Here is a 20,810-nt window from a genome sequence, read left to right as displayed (position 1 = left end):
TGTCCTCCGTTCCCAATTTTTTTTAAAGAAATATCTTCCCCTAGATAATCAAAATTTGCTATCAAGAATTTAACATAATTCATTTAAACATTGCATAACATATTATTAGTAAAGAACGACAGCGTTTTCCATTGCAGCTTAGTAGCAGCAAACGGATAAAGGAGGTAACAATTTTTTTCCCTTTGACCATACCCGGACATGACGGGTTTAAGCGAGGTAAGCCGAGGGTGACGTGTTCAACAGGGGAGCTGCACCTTGCCCTGGTTCACAGCAGCCAGGCCCGGGCCAAGCTTGTCAGGGTGGACCCCACGGCCGCCCTCAGTATGCCAGGGGTCGTGGACTACATCTCCCACAAGGATGTCCCTGGCAAGGGAACCTGGACCATCACGGGAAATGATGCTGAGGAAATATTTGCCTCGGAGGAGGTATTGCCTTATGTTGTATTTTAGTCGGAGGATATATTTGTGTTACTGTTTTTGCGGAGAAGGAATTGTGTCACTTTGATGTGCCAAAACGCAATTTTCTGTGTTGTGTGAAATACTCAACTCCAAGACAGCACTTCGCCACAGGGCAACGCTACCCATCTATCTATCTGTCTATCTATTTATCTATCTATCTGCGTCAATGTGTCTGTGTGTGTGTGTGTGTGCACTCTGTCCTTGTAAATGGAAACCAGTCTGTTCCATCAGTGCTCAGACATGGGGAACCACAAGGTTCCAGCCTGGGACCGGTACTCTTTACAATGTACACACAACGTCTAAGTGTGATCATCTAACAGTGTGTATCTCACAATCATCTGTTTGCTGACGATTCTCAGCTATACAATTCCGCTGTTCCCACTGATGTTCCATGTCTGGCATCTGAATTTAAAACTGGTATAGAAAATATAGCAAAGTGGATGAAACAAAACAAACTGAAATTGAGTGATGACAAAACAGAACTGGTCATGAAAATAAGCTCAAGCAGATAAATACAACGTCTATCATTTGTTCTAACATAGCAATTTCATTCTCTCGTACTGGCCACAATCTTGGTTTTTACCTGGATTCATCCCTCACGATGGAAACTCATGTGAATCACCTGTGTAAATGTCTTTACTTTCAGCTTCGTAAGATTAGTAACATCTGCCCCTTCCTGCCTGTTGATGCTGCCAACAAACTTGCTGTCGCCTTCATTTTATCCCGCCAAGATTATTGCAATTCTCTCTTAGCTGGCATTCCTAATGATAAACTCAACAAACTCCAGAAAATACAAAATAGTGCAGCTCGACCCATCCTTAAAAAAACGAGGAGATAGTGCTACTGCTCTCCTGCGGACAGTTCACTGGTTGCCTGTTCAAGCCAGAATTGAACATAAAGTTGCCTGTCTATCCTTTCAGTGCCTGAATTGTTGTACCATACCCTCATATCTGTCTGAACTTGTTAACCCATTCTTGCCAAACAGAACATTAAGATCTTTTGACTCCTCCCAGCTAACTGATCCCCGATACTTACTTAACTCCTTTGGAAAGAGGTCATTTTCTTTCTTCGGCCCAACAACTTGGAATTCCCTCTGCCTATTGCTCTCAGACAAGCAACTTATTCATCTACCTTCAAAGCAAATCTTAAAACTTATCTCTTTAAACAATACTTGTTATAACTCAAACAGTGCTGTTGTCCCAGGCTCATGGCAATGTGAGTGTGTGTGTAATAGGTGATTAGAGAGAATAGGGGTGGGTAGATGGATGATGGTGATGTGGTTCGAAAGGGAGAATGACTGCCGATTTTTATCCCTTTTACCTTTTCTATCCAAAACATTATTTTACAATTTTTACAAATGTATAGCATGCAAATTATAATCATGCTTCTTTTAACATGTACATATTTTAAGAGAAATTTGCTATTTTCTCAGTTGTTAAAACACGGTTTTTTTGTGTGTTTTGTGTGTGTGTGTGTGTGTGTGTGTGTGTGTGTTGGAGTGTAACAGTTGCAGTATTGCGAGTATGTTACCTTGTGGGTTTTTTGCATTGTGTTTTTATGATATTCATATTTTATGTGCTTTTTCGTTTCACTTCAGGTGCTTGATTTGTAAAGCGCTTAGAGCTTGGTTGTGGTCGGATTATAGCGCTATATAAAAATGAATGATGATAATGATAATAATTAATAGTAGTAGCAGCAGCAGTAGTAGTAGTATAATCATTATTATAATTATTATCAATATTATTATTATCATGAATCTTTAAATCTTCAAATATGGTGTGTCTAATCCGATAGTAATAGCGGAATAAACAAATAGCAAAACGGGGGCAGAGATTGGTACAGTCTGTAGTGTCAGTGTCAGAGTCAACGTGGTGTGCGCAGGTGGTTAACCAGGGGCAGGTAATTGGCGCCATCTTGGCGGACACACTGACCAACGCACAGAGAGCAGCCCAGGCCGTGGAGATAAGCTATGACGTCATGGATCCCGTCATTACCATTGCGGTAAGTCTCCCTCTTGCCTTTTTCCTGTGTGAGTTCAACCAGCTCTACCAGTGACGTTTGAAACGTTGGTGCTGTTGATGAAAGTGTATTCCCCTGACAGTTCTGGAAATTTTTGTTTGAAATGCTTCGATTTACTCACAGCATGACATGGAGCAGGCAGTAAACGATTGCAGAAGGAGAGCTGACCATTCAACAAAAACATGAGGTGGCCAAACGCATGCCATGAACGCTTTGCGTCCTGATTTTTATTTATTTATTTATTTATTTACTTTTTTTTTGGGGGGGGGGGGGAGGGGGTTGTTCTTCTGGGTTTTTTGGGTTTTTTTTTTTTTTAGAGAGAAGAATGGTTATAAGTTATTCCTGAATCATGTCTGGGGCTGTGCACGTGTTCCTTTCACGTGTGCGCGCGTCTCTAAGTGTCAGTATCTGTTTGCGACGACGTTCCAAGCACACCATCGAGAAGGGTTAATAATAAATAATTATTATATTTCTTTAGCGCAGAATCTTGTGCAGAGACAAATCAAAGCGCTTTCGCACCAGTCATTCACACGCATGTATAACTCTAAAACTGGAAAAACTGAAAAGGGTCAGGGAAGGGAGGCTATTTAGGGAAGAGGTGGGTTTTAAGACCAGACTTGAAAGAGCTGAGTGCGGAGACTTGACTAAGAGAATGAGGAAGTTCATTCCAATTGCAAGGTCCAGAGACAGAGAAAGAACGAACGGCGGCCAACAATCGAATGTTTGAATCTGGATATGCGTAAACAGAGTGGATCCAAAGCCGATCGTAGAGAGCGAGATCGAGTGTAGAGGTGAAGGCAGCCACAGAGATAGGAAGGGACAGATTTGTGAATACATTTATAACGTAGAGTGCTGATCTTGTTCTTTATTCTGTGTGAGACAGGTAGCCAGTGGAGATGTTGCAAAAGAGGAGTGATGTGCTCAGATCTTTTCTTTCTGAGGACGAGTCGGGCAGCAGAGTTCTGTTTGCGCTGAAGAGACTGAATACATGAACCAGGCAAACCAGACAATAGAGAGTTACAGTTGTCAAGGCGAGAGAGAATGAGAGAAACGACAAGCCCAGATGTCAATGGACAGATATTCCCGGACGGAACTGATGCGCCGCAATAGACAGTAGCAGGATTGACATGTCTTACTGATAAATTTTTGCATGAAGAGTGTGTTGGCAAGGACAATGCCGAGGTTTAATGACTGAACTGGAAAGAGGGAAGGATGTACTGCCAAGTTTGTGTGAGTTATGATGGAGGAGAGTTTTTGTTTAGTTCCTATGATCATTGCCTACGTTTTGTCCGCGTTCAACTGTGGCTTAATTAGAGTCATCCAGTTTTGTATGTCCAGGAAGCAGTTGGATGTTTCTTGCAAGAGCGACGACAATTTTTCAGGAGTATCACTCTTCTGGAGTTGAGTGTCATCAGCATAAGAATGATGAATGACATTATGGCAGTTGATAATTTCAGGGAGAGGAGCAGTGAAGTGTACTGGGCATAAAACAGATCCCTGTGGGGCTCCATGTTCGATTTTAACGGGTTCAGATTGGAAATTATCAAAAATGATAGACTGGAATCGGTCGGTGAGATAAGATTTGAACCAGTTTAGAACAGTGCCGATGATACCGAATGTACAATGAAGACGGGAAAGAAGGATTGAATGGTCTATCGTGTCAAAGGCGGCTGACAAGTCAAGAAGAGTGAGAAGGGATTTTTTTCCTGAGTCGGACGCCAGCAGTAGATTATTCAGGATGTGGAGGAGAGTGGTTTCGGTGCTGTGGTCAGCGCTATAGGCAGACTGAAATGGGTGGATGAGATTGTTGAAACAAAGGTGGTGGTTTAGCTGCTTCAGGACAGCTTTTTCAAGGAGTTTGGACAAGAATGGAAGAGCGATATTTTTTTTTCAAAATGTTTGCATCAGGGTTGGGTTTCTTCAGAAGAAGCCGGACGATTGCAGTTTTGAAAGTGGATGGAAACATTCCAGTGAGAAGGGATGACTTGACAATATTGGTGATTGTGAGGAAAAGCTGTGAGATACTGGGAAAAGACCGCGGCTGGTATAGGATCGAGCTCACAGGATTTTATTGTCATTTCTTTCATTTCATGACTTCTATTTCAGTCAATGAATTAAAGGTTTTGGAGAGGAGTGCCGGTGAATTGAGGATCCGGATGGGCAGTTTGAAAAGGCATTTGTTCTAAGATGGAACGAATATTCTGGACTCTGTCGAAAAAGAGGAGAAGACATTGGGGAGTTCAGATAAAGTGTAGGCAGAAAAAGGGGTCTTTTTTGCAGTACTGAGAAGATTTGACATGATAGAGTAAAGAGTTTTGGTGGATGTGGCATCGATAACTTGAGAAGAAAAGAAGTTTGTCTTCGCTGATGGGATCATATGTTTGACTTTATTTATTTGTTTTCGGAATATTTGATTGTGGACATTCAGTTTTGTTGATCGCCATCGCCGTTCCAACTGGCCACGTTTGCCTTTTGCAAGTTGAATGTCTTGTGTGTACCATGGGGCGGAAGGTCTATCAGGGAGCATGCGTGTAGTGGGTAGTGCATGTTCATCCAGCAGTTGAGAGAGGACAGTATTGTAATGTGTACAGACGTCGGTACGTGAAGAAATTTTGGAAGAGGCGTTCAGCAGCTTGAGAAGAAAAAGTGTTAATGTTGATGGATTTCAGGTGGCAACGAGTAACGGCTTTTTTGCTTCTTGTAGGTTTTGAAATATTAAGCGAGAATATGACAGCAGAATGGTCGGAAGGGTTCTTCTGTTAGAGTCAGTATCTTTTACCGGTGATGCTCCAAGGACGCCAAGAAAGGTTCTTCTGTTAGAGTCAGTATCTGTTTGCTGTGATGTTCCCAGGACGCCATCGAGAAGGAATCTTTCTACCCGTGGGGCCAGACTCTGACGTGCGGTGATGTGGAGGAGGCCTTTTCGCGGGAGGGAGGGGACGTGCGTGTGGTGGTGGAGGGGGAGGTGCACGTGGAGGCTCAGGAACACTTCTACCTGGAGACACATGGCACCATCGCCTTCCCCACAGAGGACCTGGCTGTGGAGGTCGTCAGTTCCACGCAGAATCCCACCTTCATGCAGGTAACTTGACACGTTCCCATCGTCACTTTCATGCAGGTAACTTGTCATGTTCTCATCATCACCTTCATGCAGGTAACATGTCCTGTTCTCAGCGTCACCTTCATGCAGGTAACTTGTAATGTTCTCATCGTCACTTTCATGGAGGTAATATTCCATGTTCTCAACCACACCTTCATGCAGGTAACTTGTCACGCTCTGAACCACAGAGGACCTGGCTGTGGAGGTCGTCAGTTCCGCACAGATTCTCACCTTCATGCAGGTTACAAACAATAAAGCTAATTTGTGTTTGCACATTTCTTCTGTCCTTGTTGCTGTATGTACATGTCAAATGATTGGTATATGGACATGCCCGGAGCTTCCTTTTTTGAGGAAGTGTCTGGGTTTGTTCCACTGTACCTTTCATTTTTATGTGTGCTAGCTGAATCGTCAGTATAAACATCATGTACCATGTACATGGAGAGCGTTATGACACTGTATTGTTTCTTAATCCTTGATCCTCCTAGTCTCACCATTCTTTAATTTCATGCAGTTAACTTGTCACGTTGTCAGCGTACTTCATGCGGGTAACTTGGTCTCAACATAACCTTATTGCCGGTAACCAGACAAGTGTTTGGCCAAGCAACTGTCTCGCAAACTCAACCGTGATTTTGAAGTGCTGCCTTCCCATAGGATGGAGTGATCATGTCTACGGAAAACATGTTGACGCCCAAAACATTTTTCAGGACAAGCTGGAACTGACTGTGGTGAGGCTTGAACCTCCATAGAACAGATAATGTTGTCATGTGTTTTTTTGTGGGTTTTCAGACAGTCATAGCCGAAAGTCTTGGTGTGTCGAAGAACAAAGTGAAATGCCGAGCTCGGAGAATTGGTAAGATGATATGACAAAACGCTGCAGAAACGTCGGTGAAGTGTACATGTCATTATATTGAGAACACACACACACGCACGCACGCACAAACACACGCAAACATACACACACGAACGCGCGCACGCCCACACACACGCACACACAAAAACTCATACATACACAGACACACAACCCCGATCTCACACGTGCACTCACGCACTCCCCGCATTTTGATGCTATTTTTATGCGTATACATACTGATGTGTCTGCGTGTGGGTGTGCATGTGTGTGTGTGTGTCTGTGTGTGTGTGTGTGCACGTGTGTTTGCTGTGTGTGCGTTAAAGAGAGAGAGAGAGAGAGCGTGTGTGTGTGTTTGTATGGCTGTGTGTCTGTATGTATCTGTGTGTGTGTGTTTCTGTGTGTGTGTTTGTGTGCGTGTGCATGTGTGTTTGCATGCGCGCGCGTGTGTGTGTGTGTTTCCGGTGAATAGTCTGAAATCTATTTTTCAGGCGGCGGATTCGGAGGCAAAGAGAGTCGTTTCGCTTTGCATGTGTTGCCCACTGTCATTGCTGCCAACAAGTAAAAGACTTTACCTTGTTCTTTGCTGAATCGTATGTGCGTGCGTGCGTCCGTGTGTGTGTGTGTGTGTGTGTGTGTGTGTGTGTGTTTGATCGGTTTGTTGTTGGCTGGGTGGGTGGGTGTGTATGTGTGTGTATGTTTGTGTGTGTGTGTGTCAAGTCTGTTTAGGCAAAATGATTTTTATTGAGCGTAAAAGAATAAGCTTGTTCGCTTGTTCACATCGTACCCGGTACCCCTCCCCCCCACCCCCCACCCCCCACCCCAACCCCCCCGCCCCCCGCCCCCTCCCTCCGAAAATATGAGTAAAAAAGAAATAAAATATGTGTGTGTGTGTGTTTGATTGGATGGGTGTATGTGTGTGTATACATGTGTGTGTGTATGTATGCGTGTGTATGTGTTTGTGTGTATATATATATATATATATATATATATATGTGTGTGTGTGTGTGTGTGTGTGTGTGTACAGACACCAGCGCCCAGTCCGCTGTGTTCTGGAACGCCAGGAAGACATGATGATGACAGGAACCAGACATCCTTTCCTGGGAAAATACAAGGTCTGTGGATCTGAAACTCCCCTGCACTGGCCTGGTACTCCTGTCTGTCTGTCTGCCTGTAGCTGTCTGTCTGTTTCTGTATTTCTTTCTCAACGAAACAGCACTAGACCGCATATCGAAAAGTGGTGTGCCATGCGAAGAGATCGGGACAAGTCATTCCAAGTATTGCGGCGAGGCCATGAGGACAGGAAAACAGTTGAGCGAGAGGGATTTCGCAAAACATAACATCGAATTAGATGTCACAAACTGACGCAAACGATGTAAATGACATGAATTCTGAAAACGTCCCAGAAAGCTGCATCAGAAAACAAACATGGAAGAAAATAACATTTCTAATGCATTCAAATTTGGCAAAGACAACGCAAGACAATAGAATATACTCGTCTCAGAAATGGTGGCCATTGTGAATAAGTAATTAGCTCCAGCTGTAACTGGCATTTGATTGGCTAGCAGACGGTGGACTGTTAGCGAGATGTCTTATCATTGAGGTGCCGCGAAATTTTGGCGAAGAGGTGCAAATAGACCTGGTTTACATCAGTTTGACCTGGTAAATATATTAATTTTAACCAAACTGGGAGTATAATGCAAACTCCTCATTTCCTGGGATATTTTTGTGTGTGTCTTTCTGTGTATCTGTCTGTTTCTGTATTTCCTTCTCCACCAGAGATACTTTCCTGGGATTTTTCAGTGTGCGTGTCTCTTGTGTGTGTACATGTGTTTGTGTGTCTGTCTGTCTGTGTGTCTGCCGCTGTGTGTGTATATGTGTCTGTGTGTCTGTCTCTGTATTTCTTTTTCTACCAGACATCCTTTCCTGGGATTTTTCTGTCTGTCTCTTGTTTCTCTATCTCTCTCTCTCTGCGAGACACCCTTTCCTGGGAAAATGCAGGTTATGTAGATCTGAGGATCTCTCCCATACTTGACTGGTTCCTCTGTTTTCTTTTTTTTTCCTGTCTGTCTGTCTGTCTTTCTCTGTCTCTGTGTTTCTCTCTCTACCAGACATCATTTCTTTGGCAGATAAAGGGTCTGTGGATCTGATGATTCTATCATTCATTGGTTTATGTCTGTGTCTTTGTCTGTTTGTCTGTCCGTCCATCCGTCCGTCCGTCTGACTGTCTGTCTTAATCTCTCTCTCTCTCTCTCTTTGTGACACACACACACACACACACACACACACACACACACACACACACACACACACACACACACACACACACACACACACCACACACACACACTGGGGCAGGAGCACAATTTTCAATCCAAAATGAAGGGTTAGGGTGGGGGGTAGGTGTTCACCAGATAAGCCCCAAAGGTAAGTTTACAGTGGTGTTAAATTTGAGACTCTGTGTGTGTGTGTGTGTGTGTGTGTGTGTGTGTGTGTGTGTGTGAACTCAGAACTCAGAACTCAGAACTCTGAACTCATTTAATTGTCGTAAAACCATCATAGGAATTATGGACACTATAAACTAAACACAACAAGCAAACAAAAAGTAAAAGCAATAAGTTGTGAGCACATGCAGGATATTCCATAAGACATAGCTATGGACTGCGAACTTTAAAGCATTCATATATGTATTTTGCCAGTTCTGGTTGGAAATAATTTTGTGGCAACAGAGAACTCGGCCTTTGGATTATTGTGTTGCCAGTGCCATCTGGCCAATGATTCGAAGACTGGGAATTGACTGTCACAAGTAGGCGAGACCTCAAGTTAGAGTACACACTACACTTGTCCAGAAAATGCAGTTCATCCTCTATAACTCCACATGATTTACATAGCCGGTCTTTCCTAGTTACGTTGTAGTGACGTCCACGCTCAATTTCAAGTTCATGTGCACTTATTCGCAATCGACATAGTGCTCCTCTGTGTTTAGTATTTTTGCAGCTGATCAGGTAAGGTTGTAATGTATAAGTATTTGCAATTTTGCAATAAAAGGAGAGCCTTGAAATGGTCTCGTTCTTTCTGCTGTTCCAATATTGAACATATTTATCCTGTAGTTTATTCAAGACTGAATATTTTAGTCGCTTAATGCTGAGTGTGCCTTGGTTCTCCCACACGTGGGAGAATCCAATTGAAACCAGTATCTTTTTGATAAAATTAAGCCAAGGAACTTTTTCCAATGAATCCATCGATAACATATCATCATATGCTTGCCTCAAATAGCTATCTTCTTTTGATTCTATGATGTGTACCCAAAATGAGATGACCTGACACACTGCGGTCAGAGAAATGGGGTATCTGCCCAGTTCTGCCAGGACTGGTAACTTAATTGATCTTTTGTGTACGCCCATTAAGCTCCTACAGAAGTTGACATGTACATTTTCTGATGGGCATTTTGCGGAGAGAAAGGCATCAAATTGGTTGAACAGCATAGAGGGCGTGGAGAAGTTTGTCGCAGTTTGATTGAATGGAAACCACACCTCAGCGCCGTAACTGAGAATTGGGGTGACTAAAATGTCAAACAGTTGCGTCATTACATCAATTTTTACTTCTTTCCCTCGCACACTGCGTTTCAGAGCATGCGCTGCTTTATGTCCTTGTTTGGCTAAGTGGTCTTCAGCAAGGTGGAAATTTCCACTCTTATGAAAAATAACTCCCAAGTATTTATATCTATCCGTCGTTTCGATGCAGTTATCGCCACATGAAAAGAGCACTGGTATTTTGGGGTCGTTTTTTGTTAAAATTACGACTTTTGTTTTGTCCCTGTTGATTTTAAGCCCCCATTGCAGACAGTATTCATGTAGTTGGTCTAGTTTGTTTTGTAGTCCGACTTTTGTTGTCGAGAGCATCACAATGTCATCCGCATATAACAGATAAGGGATCTGAGTCTTGGTTGTTTCATTGATGTATGGTGAGGTGTCATCGTGTATATATTCTCTTATGTCATTAATGAAAATATTGAATAGCGTGGGGCTAATAACATTTCCCTGAAGCACTCCTTTTTTAACTGCGATAGAATCTGTGAACCCGTCGTTTGATTTACCACATACAGTTGAATTTTGGTACATCTCTTTTATAATGTGGAAACATTTTCCATTTATCCCAATTTTGTTTAGTTTCAAAAGAAGTGCATCATGCCATATATTGTCAAATGCTTTATTAAAATCAACAAAACAGCTGTAGAGACGCCCATTTCTTTTATTTAAGGTGTTGTCAATTATCTTTTTCAGGATGAATATGTGATCAGTGGTTCTAGAATGCCTTCTGAAACCAGCCTGCTCTTTTATTAGTAACTCGTTTTGTTCTAGGTATGTTTCAATTCTTCTGTTGATAACTTGACAAAACAGTTTCCCAAAGGTGCTGTTGAGTGTTATACCCCGATAATTGTTAGGATTGGTTGGGTCTCCACTTTTAAAGATAGGAACATTTATTCCGTCTTTCCACTGACTGGGATAAATACCAGTCTGAAATATGGCATTGAATAACTTGCATACAGTAGCACTGATGCTGGACATGCTTGCTTTGAGCATTTCGCTTGTAATTCCGTCTTTACCGGGGGCTTTATTGGTCTTGAGACTCTTTACGGCTCGCATTATTTCAGTCATCGTAAAAGGATTGTCCAGGACAAACACTGGCATAGTCTGTTTTATTCTATCAAGTTCTTTTTGTACGTGTTCTTTCCTAGCTTTATCAACGGGTACTTCACTACTTATCAAGTTTTCTAAATGATTAATCCATTTACCTGCAGATAATGTGTGTCTCTGCGGTTGAGTAGAACTATCTGCATTTTTTAGTTCAGATAGTATTTTCCAAACTTTTTGGGGGTCGTGCTCCATTGCTGTGTTTAAACTTCTCACAAGTTCATTTCTGTACGTCTTTTTTGTTTTCTTTATGGTCTTCTTGTATGCTTTCAGGCAAGAAAAGTATTTATTCTGAATATTTCTGTTAAAAGGATTTCTGTTCAATGCATTCAGTAAAGATCGCACCTCTTTCCTTTGAATGAAACAGTCATGTGTGAACCACTTTTTAGACGGCTTCTTTTTCCGTTTCGTGCATCTAATCTTATGTTTGATCGATAAATCGGCCGCTGCAATAATAGTGTTTGTGAGATTTGACACAGAGTTTTCAATTTCTTCTTTGGCAGTATGTACGTTTCGGAAGTTAACTTTTTCGAGTCCTTCGTTAATAGAGATTATCTTATTTGAAACTGACAAAGTCTTAAGTGCTGATGCTAACTTTTCGGCAGAGCCCTCCTCCCAAAAGAAAGAACGGTTGTATTTTGAGTCTCTTAAAGTGGGACATTCCTTTCTACTGACAGAACTAACAGGGGGTGAACTCTTTCTTGTGACTGGTAGATGAATGAACAATTCGATAGGACAGTGATCTGAAAACATGGTAAGATTTTTGACCTTGCATTTCATCACCTTTCGCATAAGGTCCTGGGAACACGTAAAGTAATCTACGACACTTTTCCCTGTTGGCGAAAAGCATGTGGGGTTACCATGTAAGTCACCAAGAGTTCTGCCATTTAAAATATACATATTATTTTCCATACATAGTTTAACAAACCTTCTTCCATATTTCTGTACTACTTTATCTGACGAACTTCTTTTGTGCACATAATCACATGTGTAGTTAAATGGGATATCATACATATTGTTCTCACCGTCCATCTGGATAAAATCATCTAGCATACCAGTTCGTGCATTGAAGTCACCACACAAAATGACATTACCTTTTGTGGTAAACAGTTCTACATCCTTATCTAGTTGTTCCCATATGTCCCGTGTGTGGTCACGTCCAAAGGAGGAGAATTCAGGTGGTATGTATACACAGCCAACATAAGTGTCTTGATCTGTATTAAAACTTTTTATCAGCATCCACACAATGTCACTACTGCTCTGTGGCAGGAACTTAATACCTGGTCTTAAATATTCTTTCACAAATACAGATATTCCACCAGAGGCTTTCTGTGCCTTTGCTCGCTTTGTCCTACAGTAGTGTACCCCTGTTGCAAAGCCAGGTAAAAATATATCTTTGGTCTTATCCCTGTCCAGGTGTGTTTCCTGGCAAATAACGATATCATAGCTTGAAAATAAATCTGTCACTTCTTTTTCTGTGAACTTGTTTGTTTTTGTTCCGTCGATAGTTTCCCTAAAACCTTTGATGTTCCACGACAGTATCTTCACAACGGTATTTGATTCAATGGTGTCTCTAATTCTGTGCTACGGTGCTATGGTCTTCAGGAGAAATTACAATCGTTTTATCAAGTATCTGTTTGTGTTGGTACAGTGCTAAGGTCAGTGTAACATAATGGTCAGTAAAACGCATACTTCCAGGACTTATCTTGTAGACAGTACCTTACATTAAGCGTGTCTCACTATCTGTCAGTCCAGTGAATATAGTGTCTGTCTCGACGATCACTATGACGGGACGCACGGTAGTCACGGCTTCTCTGATGCCCCCGGAAAGCAGTGATCCTATCGTCTCTGTCCGGGTGGAGCCTTGTCTGACCAGTGTATCGGTGGTGGTTGTCGTGGTAGCGTCTCTCGTCTTGGTAGGCACGGTGGTTGTCATCTCGGAAGCGGCGGTTGTCCCGGCCACGATGACTGTTGCGGTAGTTGTCCCAGTCACGATGGCGGTTGTCACCAGGACGGTGATTGTCGTCCCTGTCCCAGTCACGGCGGTAGTTGTCCCAGTCACGATGGCGGTTGTCACCAGGACGGTGGTTGTCGTCCCTGTCCAAGTCACGGCGGTGGTTGTCGTCCCTGTCCCAGTCACGGCGGTGGTTGTCGTCCCTGTCCCAGTCACGGCGGTGGTTGTCCCAGTCACGGACGTAGTACCGGTACCGCCTGCTGTAGTTGTCATGGTAGTGCCTGCCATGATCCCGATGAAGGGTGTTGTGGTCATCACGCCTGGGATGTCTGTCACCGTGGTGGTCCGGATAATTCATGTGGTAGCGGCCCCTCCTCTTGCCCTGTGGCACGTTGTCATGGTGACGCTGGTCGCCTCTGGTCACCTGGTCACTGCGCCCGGCGTCTCTGTCCCTCGTCTGTCCACTGGCCCGACTGACAGGAGCGCTCCTGTGTTGTCCCCGTCTTTTGGCCTTCTCCCAGAAGAGACCGTGCACATGGCGACCAATGTTGCCAGCCATGATGCCAGACCCCTTCTGTGATGGGTGGAGGCCGTCCTTCAGGAAGTGTCCCTTCTTCTCCTGTCTCTGCAGTTTGTGGTGGGAGATGAAGGACACCCTCTCCTCAGTCAGGAACTCGGCATACAGCAGGGCGTTCAGAACGGCTCCTTTAGCGTTGAGATGTTCGTCCCTTGTTGGTGCTGTCTTGCTGATAATTATTTTCCTCTTGTTGTTTTTTCTGAGGAGCATATAGATGTGGTTTTTGATATCAGTCCCTACTGCCTCTGGTTCCCTTGTTTTCAGGTCGTTCACCCCGACATGTAGCATGATGGCGTCGAGGTTGTCGTCTACTTCTGCACCACAGTCTTTTACTGTGCTAGCCTTTCTTTTTGTTACTTTTAGTCCGTATGATTTCCCTAGTCTAGCACTGTCTACGTCGTTCAGGGTGGAGTCATGCACTATGAGGAGGTGGGGGAGAGAGGGGTCTGTCTCTTCACTATTGACGGTCTCCTTGTTCACGGTATGCTTATCTGTCTCGTCTTCTTCTTCGCAGGAACTGGCGCACGTGTTGTCATCGTCATCGCTGCTATCTTCCGACATCTCTGTGGGTGTCGGGCTTGCTGCTGGTTGGCGAGGCGTGGTGAGGGGGGCTTTTCCTCCTGTGCTGCAGAGATGGTTAGAGGTGGAGGGAGGGGGGTTCCGTGTGGTACGGAAAGGTTGAGAGGGATTTGTAGTGAGGGGAGGGGGAGGGGGAGGGGGAGTGGAAGGGGCGCAGTCTGGTGTCTTGGCATCAGCAAGAGGGATGGTGTCCGGAAGCGATGCGGAAGGGACCGGAGTAGTGTGGTCGTCTTTTCTCTGCTCGCTGCGGGGCTTTTTCTCTCCCCTTATCTCCGAAGACTGTGGTAACTGTTGAGTGACTGTGTATCTGTCACAAATTAGTTGAGCCAAGGTATCGCCTCTAGTTTCCTCTGCCAGCTGTACCTGCTCAGCTAGGGTCGTCATGGCTGCCTCCATGTTTCGCAGCACTGTGGTGGTTTCCTGGTGGTGGGAGATAATTAGCTGGCTGACGGATGTGTCAGACACACCCGATGCTCTGTCTTGGTGTGGGGCAGTACTCAGCAGTGTTTCCGGCACAGCGTTGGCTTTGAGAGACTGCTGGATCGCCAGGAATTCCTCTGCAATTTTGTCGTTTATGTATTTAGCCGCACACGTCCCGCAGGTGAATTTTCGCTGTGTGTTGATATAAACACACAGCTGATACAGTGGTAGCTCAGTACAGGTCCAGTGAATCTTCCCCCCACAATCACAGCACTTTAGCGTTCTTTCTTTCTTTTCTGTCTTGCAAAAACATTCACAACTATCGTTTTCACAACAATTGTTTTCAGAAAATTCCTTCCTGTCAGTGTCATCTTCTTCGCTGTCATGTGTGTGTGTGTGTGCAGATGGGGCTGGACGGAAGAGGAAAGATCGTGGCCTTTGACGTGCAGTACTACATGAACGCAGGTTCTTCTCTGGACCTGTCTCACTCGGTCAGTGAGTCCAGGTGTTTTCATTTTATCTTATTTTATTTCATGTTCCTTATTTTATTTATTTATTTATTTATCTAGTTAGTTAGCCAGTCAGTCAGTCAGTCAGTTAGCAACACGACACGACACGACACATTTTTCTCCTGCTTTGGTGGGCTTCAACTCCCACGATCACTCTTATGTATGCACAAGTTTGTTCTTTCCCCCCCCCCCTACCCCCCCCCCCCCTCCTTTTTTTTAACCCAGCCAAGTAGGCAGCCATACTCCGTTTCGGGGGTACAGCACAATACGAGTAGCTGGTGGCAGAGAAGGCAGTGCTGGACGTAGAAGGTGAGTAAAATGAGTGCCCTGCAGCAGCAACACCAACCTCTGCAGCAGTATCAAAGCTGTCTCGGCAGCAGAAACAAAGAAACAGCAGCACCACCACCACCGCAGTAGCACAGTGGAGTGATGGCCTGGAGGTAACGCGTCCACCCAGCAAGCGAGATAATCTGAGTGCAATGGTTCGAATCCCAGAGTCACCAGTATTTTCTCCCCCCCCCCCCCCCCCCCCCCCCCCCACCAAGCCCCCACCCTCTCTCCCCCCCACACACACTCACCCTCCCAGGTAGACCTTGAGTGGTTGTCTGGACGCTAGTCATTCGGATGAAGTGATAAATCGGAAGTTCCTGCCTGCCTGCGGGATCGAACCACGGATGTTCTGTTCAGAAATAAGAAATAAGTAGTCAAATCTTCAACACTGTTCCGCCGCTGACGTCATTCGAGCAAATTTAATATCTAAAGCTGTGAGCCTTTTTTTTTTTTCTTTTTTTTTTTAGCGCAATAGAAATATAATCATATTTGAGGCAATAACACCATTTAATTCATGCTTTCTTGACACATCTCAATTATCTAAAAATTCATTTCATTCGGCCATAAAGGAGAAGTTGACATCGCCTCAGGCACACTGCTACATCTGTAGATCTGCACACACCAGTCTGATTACAGGTTTAGTGACCGAAGTAACCTTCGGTTCAATTTTCTTTTATGTTCATTCCAGTTACTTCAGTTTCAGCTTTAGAATATTCATATGCAGTAAACACATCGATGGTGTGGTTAGTATAACTATGTTTTCTGTCCAGGCTTTGTATTTTTGAAACCAGTTTCAAATGTTAATATTTTTTGGAATACAGTTATATATTTCAAACTGTTCTTTATTAAAGTTAGCCAGTTAGGTGTTAAACAGTCCAGTTGATTGTTTATTGTAGGTCCTCACATGAACTTCTTTTCAAATGATAATCTATAGAAGTAGTGCATACAATACTTGATTATTGATTATTTTATGTCCAAATCCAGCTTCCCCAGTCCTCTCACACACACCCTTCCAATATTGTTTTTTCTTTCTCCAGTCACTGACAGTCACCCTCTCCATTTTACATTTTGTACTCTTTTCCCCATTCTGTTCTCTCTATCTCTCTCTTTCTCTCTCTCTTCCTTTCTTAGTCCCCTCCCCGTCGCCCACCCCCCTCCACCTCAACCGCCCCCCTTTTCATTCGAATATGCAGAAATGTTGATTTCTAATTAATAATAACAACCATCATCATTATGATAGAAATGATAATAATCCAAATAATAATAATGATAATATTATCAATAATATAATTTATTTTCAGTCTGATATCATCATGGAAGATGAACAGACTATAAATAAATAAAGAAACGAACTTTGTATTTCTTTTCTTGTAATTATGAACAAGAAGAAACGATGTCATGCCGTCTTCTTAGATAGCGTTCTAGCAACTGGGCCATGGTAATGGTGTTTTCGGATTCTGGAACCAGCCTCAATGAAATAAATCGTTCATGATCCGGAAATACAGTTTTATTCGGAAGACGTACAAGCTATTATTGGCATGACTGTGAAAAATCTTTTTTCTACTATGCTTAAGCCAGATTTGGTATTGGCAAACTATTTCCAGAAAAAAATGACAATGTTAAAGTTTACCACGGACACACACACACACACACACACACACACACACACACACACACACACAAAACCAAACAACAGGTTATAACATAGACTCACTTTGTTTACACAAGTGATTAAAAAAGGTGGCACTCTCGGTGTAGCAACACGCTCTCCGTTGGGAGGGAGAGCAGCCCGAATTTCACACAGAGAAAACCGTTATGACAATAAAGAGTAACACCATACCATACATGACACGGGGCAGGTGGCGGAGAAGGCAGTGCTGGAAGCCGAGTCGTGTTACCACATCCCCAACCTGAGGGCCCGGGCCTACCTGTGCCGCACCAACATCCCCTCCTGCACCGCCTTCAGGGGATATGGGGCACCACAGGCTGTCATTGTCATGGAGACGGCCCTGCTGCAGGCTGCTCGACAGATGGGCGTGGCGCCAGAAGAGGTCAGTTCAGCCCTGAAAACACAAACACACACACACACACACACAAGGCATGTGCCCGACACACCACGAGCACACATGCATGTGTGTATGCGTGACGCACAAGGACACACACACAAGGACACATGCACGCGCACGAACACACCCCCGCTCGCGTGCACACAGACACACACACACACACACAACATACATACGCACGCACGTGCGCGCATGCACGAGCGCAAATACACACGCACATGTGCACACACAGGTACACATTCACACACATGCACGCACACACACACACACACACACACACACACACACACACACATGTGCAGACATGTACACACACACTTGTACACACTCGCTCATATAAAAGAAAATGTAACCAAAATTTTTTTTTGTTATTTTCTAGTTAATCAGACGAGGTGATAACCCAACGTTGTGATAATGCACCTGACCAAATTTCTCCAGTTGGAGATAATAAAGTTATTCTCATTCTTATTCTTATTCTTCTTAGCTGTTGTGGAAGGGACAGAAAAAATATCATACACGGCATTCGTGAAGAAAGGAACGGTGTTGTGTGACACAAGGACACAGCTTTCTCAGTCTTGTGTCGACACGTTAGTTGTGTTGTTTTGCACGCAGCTTCGTGACGTCAACCTTTACGCGGATGGTGACGTCATCCCATCTGGACCGCCTCTGACGCAGTGCACTTTACGGCGCTGCTGGGATGACGTCATGGCTCAGGGAAAGTTCACTGAGCGACGGAAGGAAGTGGATCGGTTCAACAGGTCTGGAAATTATTTGTCTGTCTATCTATCTATCTATCTATCTATACTTGTGTGTGTGTGTGTGTGTTTGTGTGTGTGTTTGTGTGTTCGTGTGTGTGTGTGCAGGCATGTATGTGTTTCTCTTTCTGCTCTCGTTTGTATATGTGTGATACTTTCATGTTTGTGCATACCTTAATGTTTGTATGTTTGCGGAGTGTGTGTGTGTGTGTGTGTGTGTGTGTGGTGTGTGTGTGTGTGTGTGTGTGTTGCAGTGAAAACCGGTGGAGGAAGAGAGGTGTTGCTGTCACACCTGCCAAATTCGGCATGAGCTACACCTTGGAATTTCTTAACCAGGTGTGTAGTTCAAGACGGAACATGATGAAAATGAAAATGATGATGATCATCATTATTAGTGGTAGTTGTAGCAGGAGTCGTAGTGGGAGTATCATCATTATTATCATCAGTATCATCATTGGTGTTGTTCTTGTTGAAGTTGATATTTATATGGTGCCTATCATCTGTGAGAGACTTTTTACAAATATGGAGTCATTAGCATATAGGGCTGTGTACGGGGACCGGGTTTCCCGAGGCGATTTGTACAGTGCTTAGTTTGCTTAGAGTTAAGAATGTTCCTAAGTATATGGAATTTACTGTGGAGTTAGCAACTTTCTGAACTCTTTGCAAACTTACCACTACGAAGTTCGCTATTGCAACCCGGCCCAGGTTCGCAGGACAGAGCTGACTGACAGCTGCCTTTAAGCGCTCATCATTCGTTTCTCAGTGTCCTTCAGTCAGGCTTCAGTCACGGGCACTCCCTCACGGTCAGGAAAGGTTTTCTTGAAAGTGCCATTATTGGAATAAATTATGCCTGTCTGCCTGTCTGTTCGTTTGTCTGTCTGTATGTATGCTTCTCTCTCTCTCTCTCTCTCTCTCTCTCTCTCTCTCTCTCTCTCTCTCTGTTCCCCCCACCCCACCCCTCCTCTTTCTGTCGTTCGCTTTGTGTGTGTGTGTGTGTGTGTGTGTGTGTGTGTGTGTGTGTGTGTGTGTGTGTGTGTGTGTGTGACAGGGGGCAGCACTGGTCAACATCTACACAGACGGCACAGTTCTCATTTCTGTGTGTGTGTGTGTGTGTGTGTGTGTGTGTGTGTGTGTGTGTGACAGGGGGCAGCACTGGTCAACATGTACACGGACGGCACAGTTCTCATTTCTCTGTGTGTGTGTGTGTGTGTGTGTGTGTGTGTGTGTGTGTGTGTGTGTGTGTGTGTGACAGGGGGCAGCACTGGTCAACATCTACACGGACGGCACAGTTCTCATTTCTGTGTGTGTGTGTGTGTGTGTGTGTGTGTGTGTGTGTGTGTGTGTGACAGGGGGCAGCACTGGTCAACATCTACACGGACGGCACAGTTCTCATTTCTCTGTGTGTGTGTGTGTGTGTGTGTGTGTGTGTGTGTGTGTGAGTGACAGGGGGCAGCACTGGTCAACATCCACACGGACGGCACAGTTCTAATTTCTGTGTGTGTGTGTGTGTGTGTGTGTGTGTGTGTGTGTGTGTGTGTGTGTGTGTGTGTGTGAGTGACAGGGGGCAGCACTGGTCAACATCTACACGGACGGCACAGTTCTCATTTCTGTGTGTGTGTGTGTGTGTGTGTGTGTGTGTGTGTGTGTGTGTGTGTGTGTGTGTGTGACAGGGGGCAGCACTGGTCAACATCTACACGGACGGCACAGTTCTCATTTCTCACGGAGGGGTGGAGATGGGGCAGGGTCTGCACACCAAGGTCATGCAGGTCTGTTGGTGTGTCTGTCTGTCTGCCCCTCTGTCTGTTAGTCTGTCTGCCCCTCTCCCCTCTCTCTCTCTCTTTCTCTCTCTCTCTCTTTGTCTGTTTCTGCCCCCCCCCCTCTCTCTCTTTGTCTGTCTCTCCAACGCATGTGCATACTATGTTATTTTGTGGAGAATTCTATACTTTCTGTGCCATTTATTTGTTCTTGTCGTTGCCATGCGATATATATGTATTTTCATCCCATTTTATTTCTTTAGTATTTCCTAGACTAACTCTATACATTTTCTTTACGAGGGTTGGATGAAAACAGGCTGACAGCCTATTCTTTTCCCAAAATTAAAAAAATCGATTTCTTTCTCTGTCTGTCTGTCTGTCTGTCTGTCTCTCTCTCTCTTCTCCCTCCCTATCTCTGTCTGTCTCTTTGTCTCTGTCTCTGTCTGTCTGTCTCGCTCTCTCTCTCTCTCCCCTCCCTCCTTCCTTCCCTCTCTATCTGTCTGTCTGTCTCTCTCCCTCTGTCTGTCTCTCTGTCTCTCTCCTCCCTCCTTCCCTCCCTCTCTGTCTGTCTCTCTGTCTCTCTCTGTCTCTGTCTCTCTCTCTCCTCTCTCTTTCCCTCCCATTCTCTGTCTCTCTGTATGTCTCTCTGTCTCTCTCTCTCTCTCTTTCCTCTCCCTCCTTCCCTCCCTCTCTCTGTCTGTCTCTCTCCTCCCTCCTTCCCTCCCTCTCTGTCTCTCCCCTTCCCCTT

At 44.4% G+C, this 20,810-nt stretch overlaps 1 protein-coding gene across 3 annotated transcripts in view; it reads left to right on the top strand.

Annotated features, from left to right (window-relative positions):
- LOC143281132 (xanthine dehydrogenase/oxidase-like) overlaps nt 1–20,810 on the top strand; it is an 80,662-nt gene that overhangs the window by 43,707 nt on the left and 16,145 nt on the right. For 2 of the 3 annotated variants that reach the window (XM_076586123.1, XM_076586122.1), the window contains exons 18-28: nt 244–425; nt 2,340–2,459; nt 5,329–5,559; nt 6,364–6,427; nt 6,916–6,985; nt 7,452–7,539; nt 15,053–15,139; nt 17,347–17,538; nt 18,166–18,311; nt 18,563–18,644; nt 19,979–20,074. In XM_076586123.1, the coding sequence (XP_076442238.1) occupies nt 244–425; nt 2,340–2,459; nt 5,329–5,559; nt 6,364–6,427; nt 6,916–6,985; nt 7,452–7,539; nt 15,053–15,139; nt 17,347–17,538; nt 18,166–18,311; nt 18,563–18,644; nt 19,979–20,074 (1,358 nt within the window). Of the gene's footprint in view, nt 1–243; nt 426–2,339; nt 2,460–5,328; nt 5,560–6,363; nt 6,428–6,915; nt 6,986–7,451; nt 7,540–15,052; nt 15,140–17,346; nt 17,539–18,165; nt 18,312–18,562; nt 18,645–19,560; nt 19,813–19,978; nt 20,075–20,810 lie in introns of those variants that run through there. The other variant, XM_076586124.1, reaches the window with a different exon arrangement.

This window comes from Babylonia areolata, chromosome 4 (genome assembly GCF_041734735.1).
Source record: "Babylonia areolata isolate BAREFJ2019XMU chromosome 4, ASM4173473v1, whole genome shotgun sequence".
Classification (NCBI taxonomy): Eukaryota; Metazoa; Mollusca; class Gastropoda; order Neogastropoda; family Buccinidae; genus Babylonia; species Babylonia areolata.
The sequence above is the reverse complement of the archived record's forward strand: the minus strand, read 5'-3'. Positions and strand labels throughout refer to the sequence as shown.